Below are 12488 nucleotides of genomic sequence, written 5' to 3'. Positions count from 1 at the left end.
CCCCCCCCCCACCCGCTGTCCCTCCCATCCCTCTCAAAATAAAGAAATTTAAAACGAAGGAAGGGAGGGAGGGAGAAAAACTCCCAGAGACACCATGTTTATTTAACATAAAAGGTAGACCCACTCCCTCTAATGCATGTTTGTCTGGTTTGTTTTCTGCTACTCAGGTAGCCTTCCGGGCTGGGGTTTTATACGTGTGATTCCTGATTTCCCCTTCTCCCAAGGTTCCCATCTAGTGGTCCGGGGTTACGTTTCAGGCGTACCGCAGATAAAGTGTGTAAAGGGCATCATGAAACTTCATGAGTTAACATGCTTATGAAAGCAATTGTATAACCCAAGGGCACACACTCTTCTTGGGGATTTGGGGGAACTGAGAAGACAAGCATTACTGTCCCTTCCAACCACATGGTGGTGGGGTCCCTCCGACAGGGCGCCCCTGTTCTCATGAGTAAAACGTTTCGTGGTTGGCGTGATGGGTTTATTGTCAGGACTGATTCTGCTTGTGTGTGTGCCCATGTATGTACGTACATACCTATTCGTGCATAGATGACATTCTGCTCTCTGGTTCAGAACACAAGCTATTTTAAAACTTCACCAGGGGCTCCTGGGGGGCCTCACTCGGATAAGCATCCAACTCTTGGTTTCAGCTCAGGTCATGATCTCACAGTTCGTGGGTTCAAGCCCGGCGACGGGCTCCGCGCTGACAGTGCGGAGCCTGCTTGGGAGTCTCTCTCCCCCCCTTTCTCTCTCTGCCCCTCCCCTGCTCATGCTCTCTCTCCCTCCCTCTCTCAAAATTAATAAATAAACATTAAGAAAAATTAAAAATTCACCAAGTTAGAATAACTTCTCCAAAATAAATAAGGGGACCCCATCTTGTTTATAAAGGACATGAAGAAACACCCCCCACCCCCGCGCCTCCAGCTTGAATTTTTGTGACGAAGGTATGTAAATGAAATAGCAAAATTTTTAGAAGTTTGAGGCCTGCCTGGGAATTTCCTTGGGTTTTTCTCCCCCTCCCCGTATTCACAACAAAGTGATAAATGATAAAACCCGTAAGTAATTGAAAGAGTTAAAGGGATTTTTGTGTTGGAAGCATTCTGGGGACAGATGGGATGCATGTAGGTGGAAAAGCTATTATTTAAACAGAGGAGGGCTACTGTCTATTGGAAGGGCATGGATTTTTGAAGGGGGCTGGGATCTTACCATTTTGGGGACCAGATTAAAATATTTACTAGTGGACACGGTAGAAGCAGAAGCCAGAGCCTGTGGTCCGGAAGGGAGTTAACAGGCTGCCGACGAAGGGGAAGAATATGGCAGTCGAAGTAACCAAGGGAACTTGAGAAGTGGATGAAATGGTTTTGAGATCCCTAAAAGCCTTGAGAAACTAAGAAGCCCCAGAGAATAGGGAAACCAGTTTGGAAAAACTCATATTGTTAACCTTCGTTTGAGAAGAAAATAAAGGAAGCAAGCTCTGAATGACCACCTTGGACTTTCACCAGCACGCAGATGAGTAAAATGTGTCAAGGAAGTGAAAAATCAGGTGAAGCCTTCAAGCCACAGAGGCAGGAAGCCAAAAAGAACAGCTCGATGCCACACGTCTGGTAGTAGGTGGTACCAACCGTCAGACAGAAAGTGGGGCAGTGTTTTTACGTGTGAACGAGTCTGTTCTTTTTTGTCCTTTTGAAAGACTGTTGGGTTTAGTGACACCAAGCAAAATAGAACACAGACCAGAATGTTACGTGGGTTTTGTCGGAACAGGGCCCTCTTCCTGGTGTGTTTGTGGCCCCTCGTAGTAGTTGGGCAAGTCACCTGCAGGCCAAGCCACCTCTCCGTGTGGCAACAGGGGGCGCTTGCCCTGTGTGAACTTCAGGCTGAGGTCATATGGCTCAAGATCTCCTGAAAGTGCTAGATGAATCCAAGATGGGAATCCAGGGCGTAACCATCACTGGTATTTCAGTGGATGACTTCCCAGTTTACATTCTTGTTTGAGCTTTAAAATAATAATTATAACAATATTGATTCTGCAGTTCGTCAATGATTCCCCCTTTCTTGTAGGTGTGTGATTAACCAAACCATGACTTAGAAATAAAATAAAATAAACATTAAGAAATTTTTTAAAAGAAGAAACAAATGTATGAATTTTATTATTGATTATTGAGGAGAACATCAATGCAGTAAAATACAAAACAATGCATACATGGACAGACAAAAACAAAAAACACAAAGAGGGTGCCACATTTACTGCTTGTTTAAACTGTATACTTTTTTTAAAAAAATTTTTTTAATGTTTATTTTTGAAAGAGAGAGACAGACAGAGTGTGAGTAGGGGAGGGGCAGAGAGAGAGAGAGAGGGAGACACAGAATCCGAAGCAGGCTCCAGGCTCCGCCGAACTGTCAGCACAGAACCCGACGCGGGGCTCGAACTCACGGACTGTGAGATCATGACCTGAGCCGAAGCCGGACGCTCAACTGACTGAGCCACCCAGGTGCCACTAAACTGTATACTTTAAACTATATACTAAAAGTAAACATCTGGGCACTTGCATGGCTCAGTTAGTGAAGCACGTGAGTCTTGATCTCTGGGTTGTGAGTTCAAGCCTCGTGTTGGGTGTAGACATTACTTAAAAAGTTTTTTTTTTTAAATAAAAATGATCATCAACATGGTGGTGAGTTTTAGAAAGGTCCATATAGCTCAGTGGTTCATATGCCTTTTTAATTCATGAACTCCACTGAGACGTGAATAAAAAAATTATGGATTCCCCCATCCCCTCCTCAAAAGAAAAAAATGTATATCTATCTATATATATGGATATATATAGAAGCACAGGTTCCCACAAGGGCCATCTAGGTAACATAAATATGTAAACTGGGCCAAGTACAGACAACACAGAAAAGTGGAACTTGTGTTGAACCAGAAAGTAATGCCAGGTTAAGACAATAGAGAATGGTAGGGGGTGTAAGAAAGTAGGGTACACATCCTTACCTAAGCTAAATTCAAATTCTAGCAGTTTCTAGAAAATAACACCTGCTGCATGTAACACATTTGAGGTCAGTTTGACTGCAGACCCCTCCAGTTTTCAATCCTAGGCCCTTTAGTGTATTTACTAAACATGGGGGTGTTCTCATTTCTGGGCCCCCAGGCGCGCCAGCAAGCTCAGGTACGTCACCAAATGGCCGAGGACAGCAGAGCCGATTACTCTTCAATCCTCCAGAAATTCAACCACGAGCAGCACGAATACTACCACACTCACATCCCCAACATATTTCAAGTAAGTGACTCCGACCTCCCAAGCTGGCTTTGCTTTTAGAACCATGTTGCTTTGGAATCGTGATGGCTGCACTTATATTCTGAGTATTTGTATAGAATTCTACATTTCCTCAAACTAAAGCCATTTTTTAAAGCATCCAGACCAAGGCTTGACTGGCCCTAAGGTGAAATAGATAATTAACCTCAAGGTTAATCAGTGGCCTTCCCAGAGGTCCTTCATTGACACCTGCAGCCTTTCTTGGCCAGTTTTAGAATTTACGACTCGTAGCTTAGTGCCCTTTTTTGCTGAAAGGACAATTCTGGTTATAAAATGCCATCTTAACTTTGGGAGTCCTAGCGGAACTGCTAAGGTTATAGGATTTGAACAAAGGACAGAACTTTTCTTTGGATTGTTTTCCTTTGGGATACTTTTAGGTGTCAGAGATGGTACGAAGAAAGATGTATACATGTTTTGGGAATCTTTTACAACTCTGTCCAGTTGTAGGGGAAATAACAAGCATTTGCCTCTTAATGTCTACACACTCAGCAAACAAGGAGCTCCAGCTTGTAGAAGGAAGATACGCTAGTTACATCTCAGCCTGTGTTGGGTTGAGGCAGTTAACACCAGGCTTTTGGTAAAGAGTAAAGTAGGGGATCAAAGGCAGAAGAGATGTTTGAAGTGTATTGCCAAAGGGCATTAATGATAAAAGCACTTGAGTTTGGGCTTCCCTCTCAAATTGGAATGGAATCCTAAAAAGTACAGTAAAACCTTAGGTTGCGAGCATAATTCGTTCTGGAAGCATGCTTATAATCCAGAGCGCTCGTATATCAAAGTGAATTTTAAGAACCATTGGCTCAGTTGTGATCATGTGACGTTCGGCGTCATGTACTACTCCTATTGCCAGGCATCGCTCGTTTACCAAGTTAAAATTTATTAGGCATGTTTGCTCATCTTGCGGAACATGCACAGAGCAAGTTACTCGCGATCCAAGGTTTTACCGTATACATTTGGGTGGCCTAAGGATTCATAAAGTATGTGTACAGCTGGCGAATGTAGAGGCAAGAATCCTAACAATGGTCTAGCTCTAACCCTATTGATATGCCTATTTCCCTCCTAGACTATTTGCTAGAGGTTAACAGTGCCACTGATGACAGCTTCCGTAAGTAATAGTGGACTACATTAATTTCCTACAATCTGATGTTGCAGAAAATACAGGAGATGGAGGAAAGGAGGATAGTGAGGATTGGGGAATCAATGAAGACCTACGCAGAGGTCGATCGGCAAGTGATTCCAATCATTGGGAAATGCTTGGATGAAATAGTAAAGGCGGCCGAATCGATCGATCAGAAGAATGTAAGTATCATAGCTCGGACTTCACTTACAACCAAGTATCTCTGGTTCCATTATTTCTTTGCCACTGTCACCAGTAACCTCACCGGATCATCTGCGATGGGGAGTTGCTTGCAGTAGTCAGCAGGACTTTGAGCAGTCGTAACACTGCATTAGAGTGTTCTCTTCATCCTCTCGGGGTTTTGGATCCAGCTCTCAAATTTCTCTTGGGGGAGACACAGATGTGTGAGACATTGCAGAATTAAATGGTTTTCTTGTCGGTTGGCTGAGTAACCCCCCAAATTGGGACCCGGTTTGTTAGGGCACTACTGGCATTTCAGGCCAGGTAATTTTTTTATTGTCGGGGCCCATCATGAGCACAAAAGGGTGTTTAGCAACATCCCTAGCTTGAACCCACCGGATCTGTAGCACCCCTTCCCAAGCTGTAATGGTCGAAAGTGTCTCTGGACATTGCCAAGTGTCCCCTCCAGGGCAGTACTGTCTCCGTCTGAGAACACTGCTTTGGGCCAGTGTCATTCATTTGGATTCCTTTCCTGGAAACCTATTTTCCCTCAATAAAAAAATATCAACAAGAACACCAGCATAGGCCTTGAAAAACGTTTATTAATTTGCAGAACCAAATATTTCACAAACAGCAGTGTCGTAAGTCTTCCCTGTCATAGGTGTTTTAAAATGAGTCCAGGCAAGGGATCAAAGTTGTCTTTTCTGTATGAACATATGTTAGCATGTAGATTCTTCATTGCTCTAAGAATATTTCATGTGTATTAACATTTCTTTGTAAAAACAAAAAACAAAAAAAAACTATTGTGAATCCAGTGTGCACAAATACTTCCAAATGTGTTCAATGGTAAGTGTTTATAGGAGGAATAGGTCCAGTAGCAGGCATCTTTTTTTCACTTTAGGATTCCTTGATCTCTATTGAATTAACATCTATTTGCCAAGAGCCCTCTTCTTCGGTGATTTCAGCTAACTTGAAGGGGGCGGGTATTACTGATGCTTCTGAATTAATGATATTTCCTTCACCATTATAGACAGTTATGCCAAGATGGGTTTACAGGTGATCAAACCATCCTTGCCTTAGGCTGCAAGTTTCTTTATTTGATTATGATTTTCTTTATCTCCTTTAAGCATCTCAAGAGAGAGGCAGTCCTTTTGCTGAAAATGTGCCTTGGTTTAGACCAGACATGTGACTGGTCTTGCATCCACACAGTTGAGTTTTTCCATGAGTGCCTGCTCCATTTCCTTCTCGCCGTTGCTTTCTCGATTTCGTACATCCCTGTATCCTCAGTTTTGGTAAAAGTCATTGAAATTTCCAGGCTCATTGATGCCTGGCTCATAGAGGAAAATCAAGTCTCAGTGAGGCTTTCCCTAATCTCCCTATTTAAAATGTCAACAGTCACCAATTAATTACGGTGGGGCGGGACCTTTTAAAGGTAAGTAGTAATGGGCCGCCTGAGTGGCTCATCAGTTACGCTTCTGACTTTGGCTCTGGTCATGATCTCACAGTTCGTGATTTCCAGCCCGGAGTTGGGCTCTGTGCTGACAGCTAGGAGCCTGAAGCCTGCTTCGGATTCTGTGTCTCCCTCTTTCTCTGCCCCCCCCCCGCCTGTCCCTTCTCTCTCTCTCTCAAAAATAATAAACATTAAAAAAAAAAAGAAAGAAAAAACAGGAGGGTCCGTTCTATTGAACCTTGACTTTTTCCCTTAGCTTCATTACTTCTGGCATTGATTAAAATCTGAAACAAGCCTGGTTTTAATTTCTTATATTAGAAGCTTGGAAATTTCTTTTTCCTTGAAATATCACAGCTTTATCAGATCAAGTCTGAATGATGGTTTCCTTTTATCAGTTTTATCTGGGAAATTATGACTCTCCCCCTGGATTTATAGGATATTTCTCCCACTATGGGATCCTTGTTTTTCATTATATCACTGAGAATTCTTTCTCACCTATGACCTTTATGTTGCTAAATCCAAGGGTCTTTTCTAGGTCTTCATTCATGTTCTTATTCAAGTACCTGAAGTATTAGTGGCACCGGCCCCCCAGTCGACCACCACCCTACCTGCTCTTCCTTTACTCCATTCCTAGGAAACCGTGCTGTGATGGGTTTTATCTTCCTCACTGCCTCAGTCTCCTTTGCCAGTTCTTGTTTTCTTTCTTCTTACCATTGATCGTGGGAGTACCCTTGGGCTTTGATCTTGGGTCTCTGTACCCTCGCCATTGACTCCTTGGAGGGATCCGTAGACTCTGGAAGCATTAAGTCCAATCTCAAGTGTGAATCACACATGTTACATTCCCAGCCTGGACCTCTCCCTTCCATTCCTTCAGCTGCCTAGTGCCTTCTCTGCTTGGATGTTCCTCAAGCTTAGCATATCCAGAACGGAGCTCCAGACCTGTCTCGCCAAACCCACGCTTCCCAGTCTACACTGTCCCCATTATGGCATTTCCATCCTTCTGGTGGCTTGCATCTTGGAGTCACCTTTGATGTGCTCCCTCTCCCCCTGTATTCTGACACCTGCTTCAATTTATCAGTCAATCCAGTTGGCTTTCCCTTCAGAACTCACACCCTCTCACCACCTCTGTCGTTACTCTCCTGATCCAAGCTCTCCATGACCTTGGATTGTGCAGGAGGAGCCTGGATGGCTGCAGGAGAGGTCTAACCAGTCTCCCCACCTGTGTCCTCCCCACCCCCGTTCATTCTTAACACAGAGACCAGAGGGGGTTTTTTTGTTTGTTTGTTTTTTAACAATAAGCCAGGTCACGTGTGTCCTCTGCTCAGAGCCCTCAGTGGGCTTCTGTGTCACAGGACAAATCAAAGCCACTGGGGCCTCAAAGTCCTGAACTGTCTAGAGCACCCTCCCTCCCCATTTATCCATCCGCTGTCACCTATTCTCTATTCTCCCCAATGCTGTATTCCTCGAAAGCTCCAAATATGCTCTTACCTTGCCATTCCCTCTGCCTGGAATGTTCTTCCCCTGGATATCTCCGTGGCTTACTCCCTCAACCTCCTTCTGTGTTCCTTGAATAAATGTTTCATTTTTCTTTTCTTTTTTNTTTTTTTTTTTTTTTTTTTTTTTTTTTTTTTTTTTTTGAGAATTCAAGGGTGAGATAGTTCTTAATCCACATAGATAGTCTTTCCCTGCACATTCCCTTCCTCCTGCCAAATGGCCCAGCGCTGTCCTCGCAATTTGTTTCAAGTTTATCTTCTTCAGCAGATTCGGCTCTTTAGCAGTTACTTGTGGTCTTGCTGCTTGGACCTTTGCTGTTCCCACTGCACTTTTCCTTTTATCTCACACTCTTTCTCTCCACCTATTCGTGTTGAGTCACTGTCATATCCTCCTTCAAAATGTTCCCTATGAGAAACGTTGACGGTGTTTTTATAAACTTGTTCCCTGAACGTTCGCCGAACACCAACTTCCTTCCACGTCTGGTGTGCTCACCATGACCGAGGAGGACCTTGAATGCAGAGTTGCTGCAGTCCTGCCCGGGGCCGCATAGCGAATGGGTTCTTGTTCTTTTTTATTTTTTTTTTCACCTTGTTCTTTTTAATTTCTAAAACCAGCACCGTTCCTGGCACACATCTGGATTTGCTTGCTCACTCACAAGTGCCAGGCACAATTCTGAAGACAGAGATGGACAGTAACAAAATAAATGACAGCCTTATTTAGAGTGTTGAACCAGGATGAGCACGGAGCACCTGGGTGGCTCAGTTAGTTGACCGTCTGACTCTTGATTTCAGCTCACGTCATGATCCCAGGGTCGTCGGATCAAGCCCCGCATCAGGCTCTGCTGTGCATGGAGCCTGCTTAAGATTCTCTCTCTCTTTATGATCTCATGGTCCATGAGGTCAAGCCCTGTGTCGGGCTCTGTGCTGACAGCTCAAGAGGCTGAAGCCTGCTTCGGATTCTGTGTTTCCCTCTCTCTACCCCTCCCCCACTCATTCTCTCTCTCTTTCTCTCTCTCAAAAATAAACAAACATTTAAAAAATTAAAAAAAAAAAACTTAGGTTGTCACCTTCTGCAGCACAGAAGGCTGGGGAATGAAGCCTTTAGGTTGGTGGCGATGTGCCCAGCTTAAAATCAGGGTTCCTATTCCTAAGAAGGAAAGGTGATTGGCTATTAGAAGATAATCGACCATCTGTGGGCCATCTACAAAGTCGGTAGTAGCTAAAATATTTATGACATACTAAAATGGGGGCTTGTATTAAGAATTGAGATCTTGATGGGGCACCTGGGTGGCTCAGTTGGTTTAGCGTCCGACTTTGGCTCAGGTCATGATCTCATGGTTCATGGGTTCGAGCCCCATGTTGGGCTCTGTGCTGACAGCTAGCTCAGAGCCTGGAGCCTGTTTCAGATTCTGTATCTCCCTCTCTCTCTGACCCTCCCCTCTTCATGCTGTCTCTCTTTCTCTCTCTCTCAGAAATAAATGAAAACATTAAAAAAACAAAAAGATTTGAGATCTTGAGGCACCTGGGTGGCAGGTGGCTCAGTCGGTTAAGCGTCTGACTTCTGCTCAGGTCATGATCTCCTGGTTTGTGAGTTCAAGCTCCATGTCGGGCTCTATGCTGATGGCTCAGAGCCTGGAGCCTGCTTCGGATTCTGGTATCTCCCTCTCTCTCTGCCCCTCCCCTGCTTGTGCTCTGTCTGTCTGTCTGTCTGTCTCTCTCTCTCAAAAATAAAATAAGCATTAAAAATATTTTAAAAAATAATAATAATGAAATTGAGATCTTTCCAGGGGCGCCTGGGTTGCTCAGTCAGTTAAGTGTCTGACTTTGGCTCAGGTCATGATCTTACAGTTCGAGGGTTTGAGTCAGTCCTGCATTGGACAGAGCCTGCTTGGGATTCTCTCTCTGCCCCTGTCCCATATTCTCTCTCTCTCAAAATAAATAAATAAACTTAAAAAAAAAAAAAAGAATTGAGATCTTTCTAGATTTTCTTCTCTATGGTTTTTTTTTTTTAAATGTTTGTTTATTTTTGAGAGAGAGCAAGACAGTGTGAGCAGGGAAGGGACAGAGAGAGAGGGAGATACAGAATCCGAAGCAGGCTCCAGGCTCTGAGTTGTCAGCACAGAGCCCGACACAGGGCTCAAACTCATAAACTGAGATCATGACTTGAGTGGAAGTCGGACACTTACCCGACAGAGCCACTGGGCACCCCCTGTAATATTTTATGTATTCATCTATCTGTCTATGACATTACGGTTGTGATTGCCTCACACATGTGTCTGGACCACCTGACCCTGAGCAGATGTTGCACCTAGAATTCCCAGCAGAGCTCACACCATAGAGTTCATTGGTTTATTCAGCAAACATTTATTGCACATGGTTCTCACCAGGCACCATCTAGGTTCTGAGTAGATAGAATAGAGGGAAAGCAGAAGGGAGCCTGCATTTGGGACTACGAACAAATGTGTACATAAGGAAAAATCATGCAATAAATTGAAATCCCTGAGCCACAGTGAACCAGAGAAATTAGAACGATCGTCTCCTCTTGCTTTGACTTTGGGGATGCTGAATCACCTTGGGAATTTCTGGTGAGAACCGGAGTTTTATATTACTGTATTTTTCAAGGGAATTGCATAACTGTGGTTCATTTTTTTCCCTGCTTTTAGCTAAGTCATTCTTCCTTAATTTCCTTTATTTCTTTATTTCTCCATATGTGGGCAAATGGTTATTAAACGTATCTTCCCATCTCAATTAGACATATACCTTTACAAATAGCACTTATTCTTTCTAATTATAAAAATATGGGGGTGCCTGGGTGACTCAGTCAGTTAAGCATCTGACTTCAGCTCAGGTGATGATCTCGCAGTTTGTGGATTCAAGCCCCACATCAGGCTCTGTGCTGACAGCTAGCTCAGAGCCTAGAGCCTGTTTCAGAATCTTTGTCTCCTTCTCTCTCTCTCTGCCCTTCCCTCGCTCATGCTCTGTCTCTCTCTGTTTCAAAAATAAATAAAAACTATAAAAATTATTTAAAAAATATTACTAGAGGGGCACCTGGGTGGCTCAGTCGGTCAAGCGCCTGACTCTTGATTTCTGCTCAGGTCATGATCTTCAGAGTCGTGAGATTGATCCCCACATCACGCTCTGCACGGACCACACAGAGCCTGCTTGGGATTCTCACCCTCTCTCTCTGCCCCTTCCCTGCTCGCACGTGCTTTTCCTCTCAAAAGAAACGTTCGAAAAATATATGTGTGTTACTAGAAAGATCGCAGTGTGTTACTGCGAGATCTGTTATTAATCTAGGTATAATTCTATAGATAGTTCTATACATAAAATTCTTTACACTAGTATCTGTAGGATTGTAATTCATTATGTAAAAAGTGTTTGCATGTATTTAAATGCATTCATGTTTGGTGGGTGTCATTTCAGGATTCGCAGCTGGTAATAGAGGCGTATAAGTCCGGGTTTGAGCCTCCTGGGGACATTGAATTTGAGGATTACACTCAGCCCATGAAGCGCACTGTGTCAGATAACAGCCTCTCGAACTCCAGAGAAGGCAAAGCAGAGCTCAAGTTCGGTGGCAAATCCAAAGGAAAGTTATGGCCATTCATCAAAAAAAATAAGGTACTGATGGTTGGACCCAGGGTAAAAGGAGTTTTAAGTGTGGAGATGTTTGACTTTCTCTGTTAGTCTTTAAAAACAAACAAGCAAAGAATTTCAACAGAATGCAGAATGCAAAAAAAAAAAACAAAAAAAAAAAACACAAAAAGCTAGTGTGCTGTTTTATTTTAAACCATGATCTCTCTTTGGTGGTGGAAACTTTGCCATGGCCATTTGTCTGATTTCAGATGCATTGCCACTTGCACCGTGTCACCCACACTAACACTGACCTCTACTGACCTCTCGGCCATTTCCCATCATGCCTTTCACTGCTCAGTCTCCCAGACGCCCTGTCGCCTCGTCTGGGAGAGGGGCTACCATGCAGAATTGTGATAACCGTTTCTCAGCAGATCTCATTGGAATCGTTTCCATGGGTTAATAACTTGGTGTCGAACTCATGTTAACCTGTGTGTATCCACGATCATTTTGCGTTTTCTTTTGATAGTGTGACGTGTGGGCGCATGGCAGCTTTAAGCACCCCCGCTTTCACCCCAGGATAACTTAGCTATTTAATTTGGAAAGGGCTCTCTTGCTGTTTTGACAAGCTTAGCATTTCAGGTCCTTCATTTCCTCCCATCAAGCTCTGGTAGCGGAGGCGGGTTAGAAGCCATCCCCCTTCTGGCTTTAGCTGGTTTAGCGTAACTAATCAGAAGCCCTAGTTTGCATGTGGCAAGTCTGCAGTGAGCTTCTGGTCAGAGATCTCTTGCTCTTCTTCCGTTGCTTTAACTTACTAAACCTTCCATTTTCGTCATACTCTACATGTTTTCTTTTGGACCATGGCCGAAATGTTTAATCGTTTGTGTTTTACTTGCTTTGGATTTCAAATATTATTTGATGCTTATTTTTGTTTTGTGTCTTATCTTCTTGTTTCTGATTTTACTCTGTCACTGCTCCATCTCTTACATGTAGCTTATGTCCCTTTTAACATCCCCCCATCAGCCTCCCCCTCCTCCCCCTGCCTCTTCCTCACCCTCTGCTGTTCCCAACGGCCCCCAGTCTCCCAAGCAGCAAAAGGAACCCCTCTCCCATCGCTTCAACGAGTTCATGACCTCCAAACCCAAAATGCACTGCTTCAGGAGCCTAAAGCGTGGGGTAAGTTCTGCTCCGGAATCCTGTCTCTCGCGTGCGCTTTAGTTGCATGTTTCGTTCTGTCTAACTTACTTGGTTGGTGAATGAGTCCATTGTGTTTTCCCATAACATGAAACTGTGAGGACCTGTGATTCCTCAGAGCTAGAAAGAAGAACAATAGAAAGAGGGGAGAAGAAAGGAGGAAGCAGAATGGATGGAAAGAA

At 43.8% G+C, this 12488-nt stretch overlaps 1 protein-coding gene across 7 annotated transcripts in view; it reads left to right on the top strand.

The window, feature by feature from the left end:
- FNBP1 (formin binding protein 1) overlaps positions 1 to 12488 on the top strand; it is a 91850-nt gene that overhangs the window by 53032 nt on the left and 26330 nt on the right. For 5 of the 7 annotated variants that reach the window (XM_077768383.1, XM_077768382.1, XM_077768381.1 and 2 more), the window contains exons 6-9: positions 3141 to 3269; positions 4455 to 4601; positions 10966 to 11160; positions 12106 to 12288. In XM_077768383.1, the coding sequence (XP_077624509.1) occupies positions 3141 to 3269; positions 4455 to 4601; positions 10966 to 11160; positions 12106 to 12288 (654 nt within the window). The remainder of the gene's footprint in view (positions 1 to 3140; positions 3270 to 4454; positions 4602 to 10965; positions 11161 to 12105; positions 12289 to 12488) is intronic. The other 2 variants (XM_077768385.1, XM_077768384.1) reach the window with 1 other exon arrangement.

Source organism: Crocuta crocuta, unplaced genomic scaffold (genome assembly GCF_008692635.1).
Source record: "Crocuta crocuta isolate KB4526 unplaced genomic scaffold, BGI_CrCroc_1.0 scaffold35, whole genome shotgun sequence".
NCBI classification, from domain to species: Eukaryota; Metazoa; Chordata; class Mammalia; order Carnivora; family Hyaenidae; genus Crocuta; species Crocuta crocuta.
The sequence above is the reverse complement of the archived record's forward strand: the minus strand, read 5'-3'. Positions and strand labels throughout refer to the sequence as shown.